The 18459-nt window shown below is 37.4% G+C and overlaps 1 protein-coding gene across 6 annotated transcripts in view; it reads right to left on the bottom strand.

The window, feature by feature from the left end:
• Window positions 1–18459, bottom strand: part of LIMS1 (LIM zinc finger domain containing 1) — a 254505-nt gene that overhangs the window by 62097 nt on the left and 173949 nt on the right. The window contains exon 1 of one of the 6 annotated variants that reach the window (XM_053707617.1): window positions 1644–1975. The exons of 4 other annotated variants lie outside the window; for them this stretch is intronic. In XM_053707617.1, coding sequence (XP_053563592.1) covers window positions 1644–1852 — 209 coding nt within the window. In that variant the 5' untranslated portion in view covers window positions 1853–1975. Of the gene's footprint in view, window positions 1–1643; window positions 1976–18459 lie in introns of those variants that run through there. One more of the 6 variants, XM_053707616.1, reaches the window with a different exon arrangement.

The following is an 18459-nucleotide window of genomic DNA, read 5'->3' on the forward strand; positions in this document are numbered from 1 at the left end:
CTTTGTTCATAAATAACAGACATACACGGTTTTGGTAATTAAAATGCCGCTAATTGCAGTTGCGCACCACACTTCTATTATTCCCAGCAGTGAAGGGGTTAATCAGGTAGCTTGTAAGGTTAATTTTAGCTGTAGAGATTACCCTCCGACCTGATACCCCCCACCCCCTGATCCCTCCCAAACAGCTCCCCCCCCACCCCACAGAAGAATGCTCGAGTGCATGAGCAGAGTACAGAAAATGTAGATGAAGTCACTAGCACTCTCTGCTCTCGTGCACATGTATAATATGCATTAACCAGGACAACTCCCATATAAGCAACAAATAATGAACATGCATAATGAAATGTTACTCCTCACCTATAAACTCTTTTTTTTTAGTATCTAAAAATGATTTTGGAAGGGGAACAAAAAAAATGTTTCTCCTTAAATTTTACATGTGAACCCTACAAATGATGGTCTGGCTAACTCCATATCCTGCAAGTATTCTAAGCTTTCTAACTCTGGATTTATAATGTATACAAATAGAAAAATATTGGTGGCACAGTTTTGTCAGCAAAACAAAATAGATCAACAATTCATTTTCTCATGTCAAGGGGCATTTTTTTTTAAATCAAAGGTCATATAGATCTCTAAATTTTAACATTCTTATCTAGAATGCTCTAAATTATTTTTAAATTAATCCATTTTTTTACTGTGTATCTAACCCCTGCAGACGGAGTTTGAAACATAATAAAAGTTATGCAAACAGCAAGGTCCTGTGGTACTCCTAATAAGGATATAATCAATAAGCCAATCAGGAGCAGGAATACATGTGCTTACACCAGTCACATCCTTAGGCAGAGAGGCACAACAACAAGACTATGCATTTGCAGAGGTCAACACATTATTAACCTCTTAAGGACATATGACGGAATTTTTCCGTCATAAAACAATTGAGCAAACTGAAAGCTGTGTCCTTAAAGGGTTAAAGAAGGATTTGTTTACAAATGAAATGCTACAATGCTGCAGAACATTGTCCACTAGACCGTCCCTATAAGGACCTGTGGGCATTTGGGGATAACTAATGTAAATAAAATGCACAAAGAATGTCATCCCCTTCAAGGGACATACAACCAAAAATGTTTTCTTTCACGATTCAGGACAGAGCAGGTGATTTTACAAAAGTTTCCAATTGACTTCTTTTATCTAATTTGTTTTGAAAAAGAATACCTAGGTAGACTAAGGAGCCGCTGATTGCTTGCTGCACATAAATGCCTCGTGTTATTGGCTCACTAAAATATTAACTAGCTCCTAGTAGTGCATTGCTGCTTCTTCAACAAATGATACCAAGAGAATGAAGCAAATACAATGCTAGAAGTACATAGGAAAGTTGTTTAAAATGATGCTCTTTATCTGAATCATTAACGATTTCATGACCTTTTATGTCCTGTATTATCTTTACTGGTATGTATGGAGGCCATTAATAGCCTTTGGTTGTTATTACACTTTGCCTGTTTAGTGAAACAAAATTACAACATACAAAAAGCATCATTTCTCACACTCTTCAACAATTCATAAGCCGATTCCACTAGTATTTTCCCAAAGCATACATCAAGGTTTATCACATGAACCAACACTGTAATCACTAAAGCAGATCCACTTACAATCTTGCATAGAAGTCACATATTTCCTTGTAAACTTTGACATCACTGCGTCTTCGCTGCAAGTTTGAAACTGGCTTTTCATCTTCTGTGCCACTTTCCTGTGGAACACAATTACTGACAACATCCATGGCTGGCATTTCTCCATTCTCTGGAATATCTGGGTGAATCCTGGATTGAAATTCCATTACGTTTGTTGTCCTTATAACCATTAAGGAGAACCTCAAATTTCCACACAACAAATGAAAAAGAAATCTAGCTTTGCCAGGCTAGGAGAGATCCTTGCTTCACCACCCAGTGCTACATTTCCAGACTGACACAGACTAATACCAGGATGCGTTATTGAGCTGCCCAGCAAATTCCACAGCACAGAAACCAAGTAAGGCTGTGTAGTGCAAACACGTCACTTCTAATAGGTGGGACTCAGCAGCTCTATCATGTTGATGTTAAGAATTCCATTCCCTCCAGAGAGTGGAAACTCCACTGTAAAACTGCAGCTCAAAAATGTTTACTGGTTTGGAACGGGAACATTGCTTATTGTGGGAAAGAAACTATCTTTCTACAGATCTTAAGACTCCCTCCCCCCGTTAATGTGTTTTCATACAGAAATGAGTCAACAAGAAAATATCCTTGCTTGCTTATAATATGTGTGTGCGTATGTGTGCGTGCGCTTATGTGTATGTATATATATATATATATATATATATTTCTATGTGCATTATGTATGTAATACATAATCCCTAAGGGTGATGCGGGAAGCCAGACGTGGTCCTGTTGCTCAGCTTGCCTTGAGAGATATGGCTGCACCATACTGATGAGGCCCACATTAGGCCGTAACGTATGTCTGTGGCTTTGCTTTTTCTCTTGTTCAGAGAGGGATTGCCTGTTATTTCGGGACTGGACTGCTCTGCACATAGCAGAATATGTTCTATGTATTTATAAATAGATATTCCTAGCTCTCTCTCTCTCAATGCATATTGTACCAAAATACCATCAGATATATGTAGAAATATTTATTTATGAATAAATAGAACATATTGCTGTATGTGATGAACATTGGAATGTGAAATATTCATATTTTCATGTTGGATTAGTGCACATGAGAATATGCAATCGGGTTTGTGCACAAGTTGGGTGTTATTCCCCCCCCACACACACACACACTTTTTTGCCTTAATTGATATCTATTGGGGAATACATGAACACACATGCGATATTCTAAGTTCGGTTTTTAACGGTCCTCAGATTATCGCGTGAGCGAAAATAGGTTACTTTCAACTCATAATACGAGCACAACCAGACGAGTGCAAAAGCTTACTTCTATTGCAGTGAACGCTCGAGCGGAAGCGTTAAATAGTGCTCCACTTGTAATCTGGCCCAAAATAAGTTAACCGGGAAGATTTACTAACTTGTAAGCAGTGCTGTAATACGCAAAAACCCAGCTTACAAGATATATGTTATTGTGTACTTAAAAAGAGATATAAGACAGTTTGTTTTATTGTTGTAATAAACAATAACACACTAACTAGTGTGTTAAACTTGATAGAAATAATTGCAATATATATTATTCTTAATTATAGAAAGATTTGATCTTTTAATTTATTTATTTTTTAACCCCTTAAGGACCAGCGACGTACCCTGTATGTCGCTGGCCTTTTTTTGGGACTTGATTGTTTTATACCGTGGTCTTGCCACCAGCGTTGAGACTGCTCTATTCCACAAAGCCTTCTGGAGGGAGTGCATTAATAGCGTGTTCTTGCTAGACTTGTGCTATTATGTCCTGAAAAAACCCTTAACGACCAGTGACATACAGGGTATATTGTGGTCATTAAGGGGTTAACTTCACGGCTATGATCTTCAAAGTAAACACGGCTTCTTTGCTTTCCTGTAAAGTGGTGCTAGGAGACACCTATAATAGCTGCACTCAGTTTGTTGCCCATGCTCAGCAGAGGATACTGAACACTAATTATTATTTAGTGATTCAGATAGAGCATGCCATTTTAAGCAACTTTCTAATTTACTCCTATTATCACTTTTTCTTCGTTCTCTTGCTATCTTTATTTTAAAAAGAAGGCATCTAAGCTAAGGAGCCAGACAATTTTTGGTTCAGACCCTGGACATCACTTGTTTATTGGTGGCTGAATTTATCCACCAATCAGCAAGAACAACCCAGGTTGTTCACCAAAAATGGGCCAGCTTCTAAACTTTAACTCTTGCTTTTCAAATAAAGATACCAAGAGAATGAAGAAAATTTGATAATAGTAGTAAATTAGAAAGTTGCTTAAAATTGCATGCTCTATCTGAATCACTAAATAATAATTAGGGTTCAGTGTCCCTTTAAGTTATGTAATAGTAGCTCTCTTATCTAGCTGCAGGCAGTGGCTACACTGAGAATTTCAAAGTGCTCATGTAGCTAAAAAACATGTAAATTTGTATGCTGTTGTGTAAAGCAGTGATTTTTAACCTTTTTTTTGCCGTGGCACACTTTTTTACATTAAAAAATCCTGTGGCACACCACCATCCCAAAATTTTAAAAAAATCACACATTGTAGCCTAATACAGCATAAATTATACACATACACACAAACACACACATACTGTATGTATTGTGCTGTTATGCCATGCCTCCTACAAACTACCCCTGCACTGGGAGTAAAAAACAAGCAAAGTTTAAAAAATTGTCACACTGCACCTGAGGATCTCTCACGGCACACTAGTGTGCCACGGCACACTGGTTGAAAAACACTGGTGTAAAGGGACATGAAACCTAAAATGTTTATTTCATGGTTCAGAATCTGTAAACAACTTTCTAATTTACTTCTATTATCAAATTTTCTTTGTTCCTCTCGGTATCTTTTGTTGAAAAGTATATATGCAAGCTTAGGAGCGTGCACGTATCTACAACACTATATGGCAGTTACTAGTTGAATACGTGGAGGAGAGTTGCTTCCTCTAATTAAGTATCTGTAACTTAATAGGAGCTATAAAAACAAAGAAAAAGAGAAAAGCGCACCTTCAATTCACATTAAAACTACAAAATGTATTGACAAGTGCCCTTATGATATGGCTGATATACATGCATGTAAGTTTTTTTATCTGGCATCTGGGTACGCTGGTGAGGTCACCAGGCCTAAAACCAGAAAGATCTAGGTTTGCTGCAGAGGGCTTTTCCTGACTGAGTGTCCTTTACCCTTATTTCAGCATTTGAAATAACTAAAATTTAGCCTGTAGTATCCCTACCTATACTGAAAGTTTCTATACTTGAAAGGGACACTGAACCCAAATTCTTTCTTTTGTGATTCAGATAGAGCATGCAATTTTAAGCAACTTTCTAATTTACTCCTATTATCAAGTTTTCTTTGTTCTCTTGCTATCTTTATTTGAAAAAGAAGGCATCTAAGCTAAGGAGCCAGAACATTTTTGGTTCAGACCCTGGACAGCACTTGTTTATTGGTGGGTGAATTTATCCACCAATCAGCAAGAAAAACCCAGGTTGTTCACCGAAAATGGGCTGGCATCTATACTTAAATTCTTGCTTTCAAATAAAGATACCAAGAGAATGAAGACAATTTGATAAAAGGAGTATAATAGAAAGTTGCTTAAAATGGCATGCTCTATCTGAATTATGAAAAAAAAAAATTGGGTTCAGTGTCCCTTTAAGTATAGGCTAGTGACAAGCTATGTAAAAACAGCCAGCAGAAGAAATAACACTCCTAGTGGGGTGTCCACCAAGCCACAAAACTTCCAAGACCCATTTTTAAAAGGCACCCAAGGAACACAAACTCTTGCCAGTACCATGAGTTTCCATGTTTTGAATCAACACCAAATGAGCAACAAAAGCCATGTAATTATTAGACGCATCATCAAGAAACTGCAAACCGGAGCAACTAATGCCTTTACATGGTCTGAGACGTCACTGGCCTGCCTTTTGGCCTAGTGACACACCGAGATCTCAGTTTATAAATAGACAGTCTTTTGTGGACTGTCCGTAACTTCAGTGAGCCAGAGGCAATCTGGAAAAACATAGTAACAGTAAATAAGAATGTTCATTTTGTAGCCTGAGCTCCTCTTATCTGCAATCTATATAATAAAAGACAGAGTGACAGATTGTGCAGCATGCACAGACCTCCAGAAAGCATTATCTTTAAATCAAGAACCCCTGTTTAAATAGTGTATATCAGCAATATTCTGCTAACATTATACATGTTTCAAGAGCCTTTAAAAAAACTACAAGTTTGCAGGGCTTTGCCATTTCAAAACAGTCAAGGGATCTACCCCTGGAAAAGCCAGGTAGAATTAGTGTTTCTGGCTAGTATACTGTAAACTGTCAAAGTCTGTTTTATAAAGAGACATTAAACTCAAATGCAATTCCTCATGAATAATAAAAATAAAGAAATATAAAATGATTAATGAAAATATAATGGCAACAGTAGCTTCTGTAACTGGGGTTACAGAATTTAACTCTCTACTAAATGTGTGAGAAGCACAATTTTTACAGCAAAATAATTCTTGAATGTTCACTAGGTGTCATTTAGCAAGGTCATGTCATGTCATGACCTTGCTAAATGACACCTAGTAAACATTCAAGAATTATTTTGCTGTAAAAATTGTGCTTCTCACACATTTAGTAGAGAGTTAAATTCTGTAACCCCAGTAAGCTTCAAATTGCCTGACCTGGCTACATAATATAGAAAGATTGTTTAGAGCACTGAACAAATTCATCTCTGGCCAGCCCCAATTGGCCAAAAATCAAGGGAGATAAGATAAACATACTCATCAGGGTTTTCAAAATGTTCTTAGCATATTGTATAACAGATTTTAATTAATTACTTAATAACTGTTATGTACTATGCATAATATATATATATATATATATATATATATATATATATATATATATATATATATATATATATATATATATATATATATATATATATATATATATATATATATATATATATAATTTTTTTTGCATTACTTCAGACTCTCTGAGGAGACAGCACGGCTACAGAAATCTGTCTAAAATCTAGGAGCGAAAGATATGATTTTCTTTCCTTAGTCTACATACTGAAAATTGCAAACTTGGATTTTTTACTAGCAGGTAGCTGGAATATAAGATGAGTGCTACAAATTGAGGATAAAAACTGAGGGGTCAAGTGGAAATATAGTCACTATGATTGCCAGATGTTTAGTATTCAGCTGGAGAGTCTCGTATTTTAGCAGGCTGTCTAGGAAAATCTTCACATAAATACTAGACAATAAAATGCCCATTTTTTTATTTATTTTTAAATATGTTTTTATTGAGGTTCTCATAGGCACAAAACATATTCTTTCACATATAAATATAAATGTACAAGATGCTGGTGTGCAAATAACATAATTTATGTAAGAACTTACCTGATAAATTCATTTCTTTCATATTAGCAAGAGTCCATGAGCTAGTGACGTATGGGATATACATTCCTACCAGGAGGGGCAATGTTTCCCAAACCTCAAAATGCCTATAAATACACCCCTCACCACACCCAGAAATCAGTTTAACGCATAGCAAGGAAGTGGGGTGATAAGAAAAAAGTGCGAAAGCATAAAAAATAAGGAATTGGAATAATTGTGCTTTATACAAAAAAATCAGAACCACCACAAAAAGGGTGGGCCTCATGGACTCTTGCTAATATGAAAGAAATGAATTTATCAGGTAAGTTCTTACATAAATTATGTTTTCTTTCATGTAATTAGCAAGAGTCCATGAGCTAGTGACGTATGGGATAATGACTACCCAAGATGTGGATCTTCCACGCAAGAGTCACACCCAAAATAAAGTTTAAATCTTATAATGAAAAAAACTGAAATTATAAGCAGAAGAATCAAACTGAAACAGCTGCCTGAAGTACTTTTCTACCAAAAACTGCTTCAGAAGAAAACACATCAAAATGGTAGAATTTAGTAAAAGTATGCAAAGAAGACTAAGTTGCTGCTTTGCAAATCTGATCAACCAAAGCTTCATTCCTAAATGCCCAGGAAGTAGAAACTGACCTAGTAGAATGAGCTGTAATCCTTTGAGGCGGAGTTTTACCCGACTCGACATAAGCATGATGAATTAAAGATTTCAACCAGGATGCCAAAGAAATGGCAGAGGCCTTCTGACCTTTCCTAGAACCGGAAAAGATAACAAATAGACTAGAAGTCTTTCGGAAATTCTTAGTAGCTTCAACGCAATATTTCAAAGCTCTAACTACATCCAAAGAATGCAATGATCTCTCCTTAGAATTCTTAGGATTAGGACACAATGAAGGAACCACAATTTCTCTACTAATGTTGTTAGAATTCACAAATTTAAAAGAAGTTCGCAACACCGCCTTATCCTGATGAAAAATCAGAAAAGGAGACTCACAAGAACGAGCAGATAATTCAGAAACTCTTCTAGCAGAAGAGATGGCCAAAAGAAACAAAACTTTCCAAGAAAGTAATTTAATGTCCAATGAATGCATAGGTTCAAACGGAGGAGCTTGAAGAGCCCCCAGAACCAAATTCAAATTCCAAGGAGGAGAAATTGACTTAATGACAGGTTTTATACGAACCAAAGCTTGTACAAAACAATGAATATCAGGAAGATTAGCAATCTTTCTGTGAAAAAGAACAGAAAGAGCAGAGATTTGTCCTTTCAAGGAACTTGCAGACAAACCTTTATCCAAACCATCCTGAAGAAACTGTAAAATTCTCGGAATTCTAAAAGAATGCCAGGAAAAATGATGAGAAAGACACCAAGAAATATAAGTCTTCCAGACTCGATAATATATCTTCCTAGATACAGATTTACGAGCCTGTAACATAGTATTAATCACAGAGTCAGAGAAACCTCTTTGACTAAGAATCAAGCGTTCAATCTCCATACCTTTAAATTTAAGGATTTGAGATCCTGATGGAAAAAAGGACCTTGCGACAGAAGGTCTGGTCTTAACGGAAGAGTCCACGGTTGGCAAGAGGCCATCCGGACAAGATCCGCATACCAAAACCTGTGAGGCCATGCTGGAGCCACCAGCAGAACAAACGAGCATTCCTTCAGAATCTTGGAGATTACTCTTGGAAGAACTAGAGGCGGAAAGATATAGGCAGGATGATACTTCCAAGGAAGTGACAATGCATCCACTGCTTCCGCTTGAGGATCCCTGGATCTGGACAGATACCTGGGAAGTTTCTTGTTTAGATGAGAAGCCATCAGATCTATTTCTGGAAGTCCCCACATTTGAACAATCTGAAAAAATACCTCTGGGTGAAGAGACCATTCGCCCGGATGTAACGTTTGGCGACTGAGATAATCCGCTTCTCAATTGTCTATACCTGGGATATGAACCGCATAAACTAGACAGGAGCTGGATTCCGCCCATACCAGTATTCGAGATACTTCTTTCATAGCCAGAGTCCCTCCTTGATGATTGATGTATGCCACAGTTGTGACATTGTCTGTCTGAAAACAAATGAACGATTCTCTCTTTAGAAGAGGCCATGACTGAAGAGCTCTGAAAATTGCACGGAGTTCCAAAATATTGATTGGTAATCTCACCTCCTGAGATTCCCAAACCCCTTGTGCTGTCAGAGACCCCCAAACAGCTCCCCAACCTGTCAGACTTGCATCTGTTGAAATTACAGTCCAGGTCGGAAGAACAAAAGAAGTCCCCTGAACTAAACGATGGTGATCTGTCCACCACGTCAGAGAGTGTCGTACAATCGGTTTTATAATAAGATATTAATTGAGATATATTTGTGTAATCCCTGCACCACTGGTTCAGCATACAGAGCTGAAGAGGTCGCATGTGAAAACGAGCAAAGGGGATCGCGTCCGATGCAGCAGTCATAAGACCTAGAATTTCCATGCATAAGGCTACCGAAGGGAATGATTGTGATTGAAGGTTTCGACAAGCTGAGATCAATTTTAGACGTCTCTTTTCTGTCAGAGACAGAGTCATGGACGCTGAATCTATCTGGAAACCTAAAAAGGTTACCCTTGTCTGAGGAATCAATGAACTTTTCGGTAAATTGATCCTCCAACCATGATCTTGAAGAAACAACACAAGTCGATTCATATGAGATTCTGCTAAATGTGAAGACTGAGCAAGTACCAAGATATCATCCAAATAAGGAAATACCACAATACCCTGTTCTCTGATTACAGACAGAAGGGCACCGAGAAACTTTGTAAAAATTCTTGGAGCTGTTGCTAGGCCAAACGGCAGAGCCACAAACTGGTAATGCTTGTCTAGGAAAGAGAATCTCAGAAACTGATAGTGATCTGGATGAATCGGAATATGCAGATATGCATCCTGTAAATCTATTGTGGACATATAATGCCCTTGCTGAACAAAAGGCAGAATAGTCCTTATAGTTACCATTTTGAATGTTGGTATCCTTACATAACGATTCAATATTTTTAGATCCAGAACTGGTCTGAAGGAATTCTCCTTCTTTGGTACAATGAAGAGATTTGAATAAAACCCCAGCCCCTGTTCCAGAACTGGAACTGGCATAATTACTCCAGCCAACTCTAGATCTGAAACACATTTCAGAAATGCTTGAGCTTTCGCTGGATTTACTGGGACACGGGAAAGAAAAAATCTCTTTGCAGGAGGCCTTATCTTGAAGCCAATTCTGTACCCTTCTGAAACAATGTTTTGAATCCAAAGATTGTGAATTGAATTGATCCAAATTCCTTTGAAAAATCGTAATCTGCCCCCTACCAGCTGGGCTGGAATGAGGGCCGCACCTTCATGTGGACTTGGGAGCTGGCTTTGGTTTTCTAAAAGGTTTGGATTTATTCCAGACTGGAGATGGTTTCCAAACTGATACCGCTCCTGTGGGTGAAGGATCAGGCTTTTGTTCCTTATTGTGACGAAAGGAACGAAAACGATTATTAGACCTAAATTTACCTTTAGATTTTTTATCCTGTGGTAAAAAAGTTCCTTTCCCTCCAGTAACAGTTGAGATAATAGAATCCAACTGAGAACCAAATAATTTATTACCCTGGAAAGAAAGGGAAAGCAAAGTTGACTTAGAAGACATGTCAGCATTCCAAGTTTTAAGCCATAAAGCTCTTCTAGCTAAAATAGCTAGAGACATATACCTGACATCAACTCTAATGATATCAAAGATGGCATCACAAATAAAGTTATTAGCATGTTGAAGAAGATTAACAATGCTATGAGAATTATGATCTGTTACTTGTTGCGCTAAAGCGTCTAACCAAAAAGTTGAAGCTGCAGCAACATCCGCTAAAGATATAGCAGGTCTAAGAAGATTACCTGAACATAAGTAAGCTTTTCTTAGAAAGGATTCAATCTTCCTATCTAAAGGATCCTTAAAGGAAGTACTATCTGCCGTAGAAATAGTAGTACATTTAGCAAGAGTAGAGACAGCCCCATCAACTTTAGGGATTTTGTCCCAAAATTCTAATCTGTCAGATGGCACAGGATATAATTGCTTAAAACGTTTAGAAGGAGTAAAAGAATTACCCAAATTATTCCATTCCCTGGAGATTACTTCAGAAATAGCATCAGGGACAGGAAAAACTTCTGGAATAACTACAGGAGATTTAAAAACCTTATTTAAATGTTTAGATTTAGTATCAAGAGGACCAGAATCCTCTATTTCTAAAGCAATTAAGACTTCTTTAAGTAAAGAACGAATAAATTCCATTTTAAATAAATATGAAGATTTATCAGCACCAACCTCTGAGACAGAATCCTCTGAACCAGAGGAACCATTATCAGAATCAGAATGATGATGTTCATTTAAAAAATGAGAAGTTTTAAAAAACCTTTTACGTTTACTAGAAGGAGGAATAACAGACATAGCCTTCTTAATGGATTTAGAAACAAAATCTCTTATGTTAACAGGAACACTCTGAGTATTAGATGTTGACGGAACAGCAACAGGTAATGTAACATTACTAAAGGAAATATTATCTGCATTAACAAGTTTGTCATGACATTTATTACAAACAACAGCTGGAGGAACAGATACCACAAGTTTACAGCAGATACACTTAACTTTGGCAGATCCAGCACCAGGCAGCGTTTTTCCAGAAGTATCTTCTGACTCAGTGTCAATCTGGGACATCTTGCAATATGTAATAGAAAAAATAACATATAAAGCAAAATTGATCAAATTCCTTAAATGACAGTTTCAGGAATGGGAAAAAATGCCAGTGAACAAGCTTCTAGCAACCAGAAGCAATAAATAATGAGACTTAAATAATGTGGAGACAATAGTGATGCCCATATTATTTGGCGCCTAAATGCTTTTGGCGCCAAAAATTACGCCACATCCGGAACGCCGACACTTTTGGCGCAAAAAACGTCAAAAATGACGCAACTTCCGTCGACACGTATGACGCCGGAAACAGAAAAAAAATTTTGCGCCAAAAAAGTCCGCGCCAAGAATGACGCAATAAAATTAAGCATTTTCAGCCCCCGCGAGCCTAACAGCCCACAGGGAAAAAAGTCAAATTTTAAGGTAAGAAAAAAATTGATTTATTCATATGCATTATCCCAAATATGAAACTGACTGTCTGAAATAAGGAACGTTGAACATCCTGAGTCAAGGCAAATAAATGTTTGAATACATATATTTAGAACTTTATATAAAAGTGCCCAACCATAGCTTAGAGTGTCACAGAAAATAAGATTTACTTACCCCAGGACACTCATCTACATGTAGTAGAAAGCCAAACCAGTACTGAAACGAGAATCACTAGAGGTAATGGTATATATAAGAGTATATCGTCGATCTGAAAAGGGAGGTAAGAGATGAATCTCTACGACCGATAACAGAGAACCTATGAAATAGACCCCGTAGAAGGAGATCATTGAATTCAAATAGGCAATACTCTCCTCACATCCCTCTGACATTCACTGCACGCTGAGAGGAAAACCGGGCTCCAACCTGCTGCGGAGCGCATATCAACGTAGAATCTAGCACAAACTTACTTCACCACCTCCATAGGAGGCAAAGTTTGTAAAACTGATTTGTGGGTGTGGTGAGGGGTGTATTTATAGGCATTTTGAGGTTTGGGAAACTTTGCCCCTCCTGGTAGGAATGTATATCCCATACGTCACTAGCTCATGGACTCTTGCTAATTACATGAAAGAAATAACGTTTAACTAAACAAACTACACAGATTATAATACAGATGATTGCTTCTAGATTGTACATATGGGTATTGTAAGAGTTGGAGTTAAAGTAGTTGAGCTGAATTGTGATATAGTATGTAGATAAGCTTCATACATTCATACGTTACCCATATGAGCGTCATAAACTTATATGAAAGAACCTATGGAGCAGAAACCTGATTTTAATATAGAGAGTAAGGAAAGGGATTATTGGTTATCGCTATAGGTAAATGACATACGAAAAATATGGGTATGGGTAGGATGCATTTCCCTCAGTTTACTGAATAAACTATAGGGGGGGAAACGGAGCTGAGAATAGTGTAAAGGGTGCGCTGCTGATTTTACGTAAGTCAATAACTTATGGGGAGGTATAGCCTACTTTGTGCAGATGGCCTGTAGAGCGAGATAAGATGGACTTGTCTGCATCCCATCTAGAAGGGATACATATCAAAAGTTACTCAGCACATATAAGAAGTGCTTATAGAAAATATAATAAAATAACCTCAATAGTCTCTGATTGATAGGAGGCTCAAAGACACAATACACCTTTACTATGCAGTACTAACTTAGTATTTTGACTACTTGTGTAGCTTATTTATATACAATTTAGCAAAGGGTATATCACATGTGGCTTATAGGGGTTTAATTTAAATTTGCATAGAACACGTACAGGTATATGAAGGCGTATACATTTCTGTATGGTCATATATAACTCCCCCCGGCAGCAGGGAGTCTAACACTATAAGTAACAAGGTTCCTTTACAAAAGCCACTTCCCTATGTGCCTACTTTTCATCGTAAATGTAATCTTAACAGGCTAATATAAAACAATGCAAAACATGTAATATTAAATTCATATAGTGAGTAGAGTCACTTTTGGATCTAAAAGAGGTTACAAAGTTAAAGGGTATATTGTAGCTTCCAACATATGTACCTTCACGTGTAGCAATGATTCCACCTAATGGAGGACACTATATTAATTTAAACACTCATAAAACCAAACTCTACTATGAGGACATATTAGCACAATATAGAATATAGTATTTTGGAGTCAATTCCTAACGGCTACTCTATATCCTCCTAGTAGGGTTGCCACCTCAGCCATGTTTTCCTGGACACTTATGAGTTACACATGCTGCAGGGTGTGCAGGGAGGAACATGTATTGTGTTTCTGGACAGCACTATTCATATTCCTCCCTGCACACCCTGCAGCATGTGTAACTTATAAGTGTTCTATATTTTAAGGGACGGGTGGCAACCCTACTTCCTAGAGGGATATCACATATATGAAGTATTCCCAAATGTGAATTAAGCTGAGCAAAATTGGAATTACATATAAGAGTCAATATACATATAACGCTCTCAGCATTGATATATGAACACTCTGTTAGGAAACGTATGTACAATTGAGTAAGGCTACTAAAATGTTTAAAGGGACAGTAAACACCAGAATTTTTGTTGTTTAAAAAGGTAGATAATCCCTTTATTACCCATTCCCCAATTTTGCATAACCAACACAGTTCTAATAATATACTTTTTACCTCTGTGATTACTTTGTATCTATGCCTCTGCAAATTGCCCCCTTATTTCAGTTCTTTTGACAGACATGCATTTTTAGCCAATCAGTGCTTGCTCTTAGGAGCTTCACGTGCCGGAGCTCAATGTTATCTATATGAAACACATGAACTAATGCCCTCTAGTGGTCAAAAACTGTCAAAATGCTTTCTGATTAGAGGCAGTCTTCAAGGTCTAAGAAATTAGCACATGAACCTCCTAGATTTAGCTTTCAATTAAGAATACCAAGAGAACAAAGCAAAATTGGTAATAAAAGTAAATTGGAAAGTTATTTAAAATTACATGCCCTATTTAATACATGAAAGATTTTTTTTTACCTTTACTGTCCCTTTAAATAGAACAAGCATAGACCATAAAACGATCAGGTATATCAGGAACCCCTGTCATATAAACCTATTCGACTAGGTATAACCATTTAACCTTAGAGAAGTAAGCGTGTCCATGTCCAAGTGTATATTGCCATAGGGACCTGAACTTAACAGGTGATCAGCCAGGAAGCCATCTTCATTACAAAAAAGTTAACAGAGGCGCTAACAGAATGTGAATTGGGCAAGCATATCCTGGACTGTATTAGTAGGCATTAGTTGGCTATGTAGTAAAAGAATGTGCTTACAAAAGGTTCTTATATTTCAGAGGGATATACTGCTTAGGCTCATATAAATTATACCTTGTATTGTGAAAAGAATGCACAGACTTTAATAAGATTCTATAATGGGTGTGTACAAAGTCTTGTGATATCAGATAGAGTTGGAAGACATGAGCGTGAAAACAGTTTTGGTACATTTCAGGGTGAACAGATATTTCTCCTGTTAGTGAGGTCAAGTATATAAAGACACATACTAAATATAACGAGAGCATGAAAGTATTCTGTTTAGCAATAAGGCACATATACTACCATACAGAGTTCTGCTAATGTAAATATTTAGTTGTGTTAAAGGGACAGTCAACACCAGAAGTTTTGTTGTTTTAAAAGATAGATAATTCCTTAATTACCCATTCCCCAGTTTTGCATAACCAACACAGTTATAATAATACACATTTTACCTCTGTAATTACCTTGTATCTAAGCATCTGCAAACTGCCCCTTATTTCAGTTCTTTTGACAGACTTGCATTTTAGCCAATCAGTACTCACTCCTCAGGAAATTCACGTGCACGATCTTAATGTAATCTATATGAAACAAATGAACTAATGCCCTCTAGTGGTCAAAATGCATTTAGCTTAGAGGCGGCCTTTAAAGTCTAATAAATTAGCATATGAACCTCCTAGGTTTAGCTTTCAACTAAAAAATCCAAGAGAACAGAGCAAAATTGGTGATAAAAGTAAATTGGAAAGTTGTTTAAAATTGCATGCCCTATTTGAATCATGAAATTTTTTTGGGGACTTAACTGTCCCTTTAACATAATAGCCAGGGGATTTGCAGCAACTGAAACAAAACTACAAGAATATTAAAGCCATTTTAGATAATATACTGAGGCATTATCAATAAACATGACTCCTAACACAGTAATAAAGCACAAACTAGCTGTGAATGGTAAAAACAATAACCTCCAGCATCTGGTATCCTAAAAACTGCCAAAGTACAATTTTTACTTTGGCAGTTCCATGGTGTGCGAGGTTGAGAGTCCCAGTTCATAAGACCAACAAACGAGTAGTGAGGATCAAGAAAGTCTCAACATAAATTCTGTTAATAACGATATCCACATATATGTCCATAATATAGAGGTGTGGAAAATAACACAGACCACAGGGTTAGTAGTATTATAAAAACTGTCCATATAGATATGGTGTTACGAAGGAGCCTATCCGATCCCAGTCTTGTACCAACTGAAACCGGACTTCATCTGTAGTACACTACCCTGCTCCAAGCCCATAGTATTGGAACCAGCGGGTTCACTATCAGGGGTTGCCTCTCTTACATGGCCGTAATGTAGCTCATCTACTCGGCTGTTATGGGTGAGGTTCATATTCAGCTCTCCAAAGAGCATCTCTGTGTCATCTTCTGCAGCAAGCGCAGATCTACTGCCTTATATGGTCATGGACTCCTCGAGATAATCCTTCTATCTGCAGATGCAAATCCCACCTCGCATTGCAGGTTGCAGCAGAGACTTCCACCTCCATTGTCTTGTCCACTATTGTGAGTAAGGACAGAGCTCTCTTCTTCCTTTCTTCTAACGTGGTCAAGGTTCTAGGCTTCTTTAAAGGATTCCAAAACTTTCCGTTTTTGGCCACAACCTGAAAATCAATTTCCAATCAATAAGGTGTACATTTATTCAACAACTTAATTTTACAGTCCAATGAACTTTAGAAACGCTATAAAATTAAATAAATTTTTTTGCAGATGACGTCATTATATCCAACCCTCTAATATGGGCCGTGCACGACCAAACCCAATTTCCTATTTCGTGCATATCATTATGTGACAATGTAGTCACCATGCGCATGCGAGTTGCGATCCGTTGTGGCAAGCATATTTGCACATAAAGTGTCCATAACAATAGTATTTGGTTCCATCAGAGTAATCGTCATAATATCCACAAAGTGTCTATTCTAATGAAATTAATATGTGTTTAATTGATCATTTTTCATATTGTGCTATAAAGATTTAATGTTCGTTATTGTTAGGGTTGATTCTCGCATCGCAGCGCAGCACTCAGCTCTTACCTGCTATGTGTAGCGTATTCATCAGCTATGTCTGATTTAGATACAGGGTCTTCCTGTCTGCTGTGAGTGATGTGCCGGGATATTGCGCATGCGCATAGCGTCCAAAAATCGCCATTTTGATAACCTGGGTTATCGTTCAGGATTAGAGTTTAGAAAACAATAGCCAGCAGTGGGTTTGGAAATAAATTGATTTTCTATATCGGATTGCTAATAAACGGTAATAATTTGACAAACAATGCTAATTACATAACTATTCAAAATATATCGATATTTTGATTGAAGATAAGTTTTTTTCTGGGTTTAGTGTCCCTTTAAGCAGTTATCTGCATTCTTCTATGCGTTCACTATGCATGTCCCAAGACGTGGCAGTGCAATAGAAAAATATGCTCCATTTTTTCCAGCAGCGCTGCTTCAAAACATTTCACCGTTAGGTAGACATGTAGCTGAATGGCTTTAGTTGCTATGTTTGGATCCACAAGGGTAGGATTAGGCAAGAGTCAATTATAGACTAGGCCCCAGCCGTCCTCTCAGAAGATGGCTACTCCTTGGCTCACGCAGTACAAATTGCCACAGAGGTTTCAAGTTTTTTTGTCACTCTCCTTCATCAAATGGTAGTTTCCAACACTTTGGGTTGGTCAGGATATGTTCTTAGTATTGGCCACCCTTTTGTGCCAATTTTAGGCAGGTTTGAGAGGTTGAGTAAAGGATTTTTGTAATATGTTGTCGGAGCTGCAGTACTATGCGACCTCTCAGTATCAGAGCTTGCTTCGCCCCCTCCCATTTATTATTTTTAATTTCTCTAAGTTTTAAATGTGAAAGACTTTTTATGCCTAAGTGCATTAAAAATATAATGCCGGAAGTAGTGAGGGGCAGTCAAGGGGGTCAAATCTCTACAGGTTTACATGTGTTTCTGGCAACCAAAGTGGTACATTTATTGATTTGTATGTTACTGCAGCCATGATGGGGTAGAATGACTGCTTATACATGTTAGGATCAAGAGTAGGATATAAGCTTGGTGGGCATACAGTGTGTGACCCAGACATCTACCGAATGGAGAACAGCTGGCAACCCTAGTAGTTGCAGAATGTTCCCCCCTCATTACCACTGGCCAAAACTGAAACAGTTTTCCATATAAACTCAAATACCCCATACATTAAAGGGACAGTCAACCATAGAATTGTTATTGTTTTAAAAGATAGATAATCCCTTTATTACTCATTCCCCAGTTTTGCATAACCAACACAGTTATATTAATGTACTTTTTACCTTTGTGATTACCTTGTATCTAGGAACCTTCTTCCAGCCCCCTGATCACATGACTGTGACTGTTTATTATCTATTGTCTTAAATGTAGCATTGTATTGTGCTAGATCTTAAATAACTTTCTGTGCCTGAACACAGTGTTATCTATATAGC

This window comes from Bombina bombina, chromosome 3, assembly GCF_027579735.1.
Source record: "Bombina bombina isolate aBomBom1 chromosome 3, aBomBom1.pri, whole genome shotgun sequence".
Taxonomy (NCBI): Eukaryota; Metazoa; Chordata; class Amphibia; order Anura; family Bombinatoridae; genus Bombina; species Bombina bombina.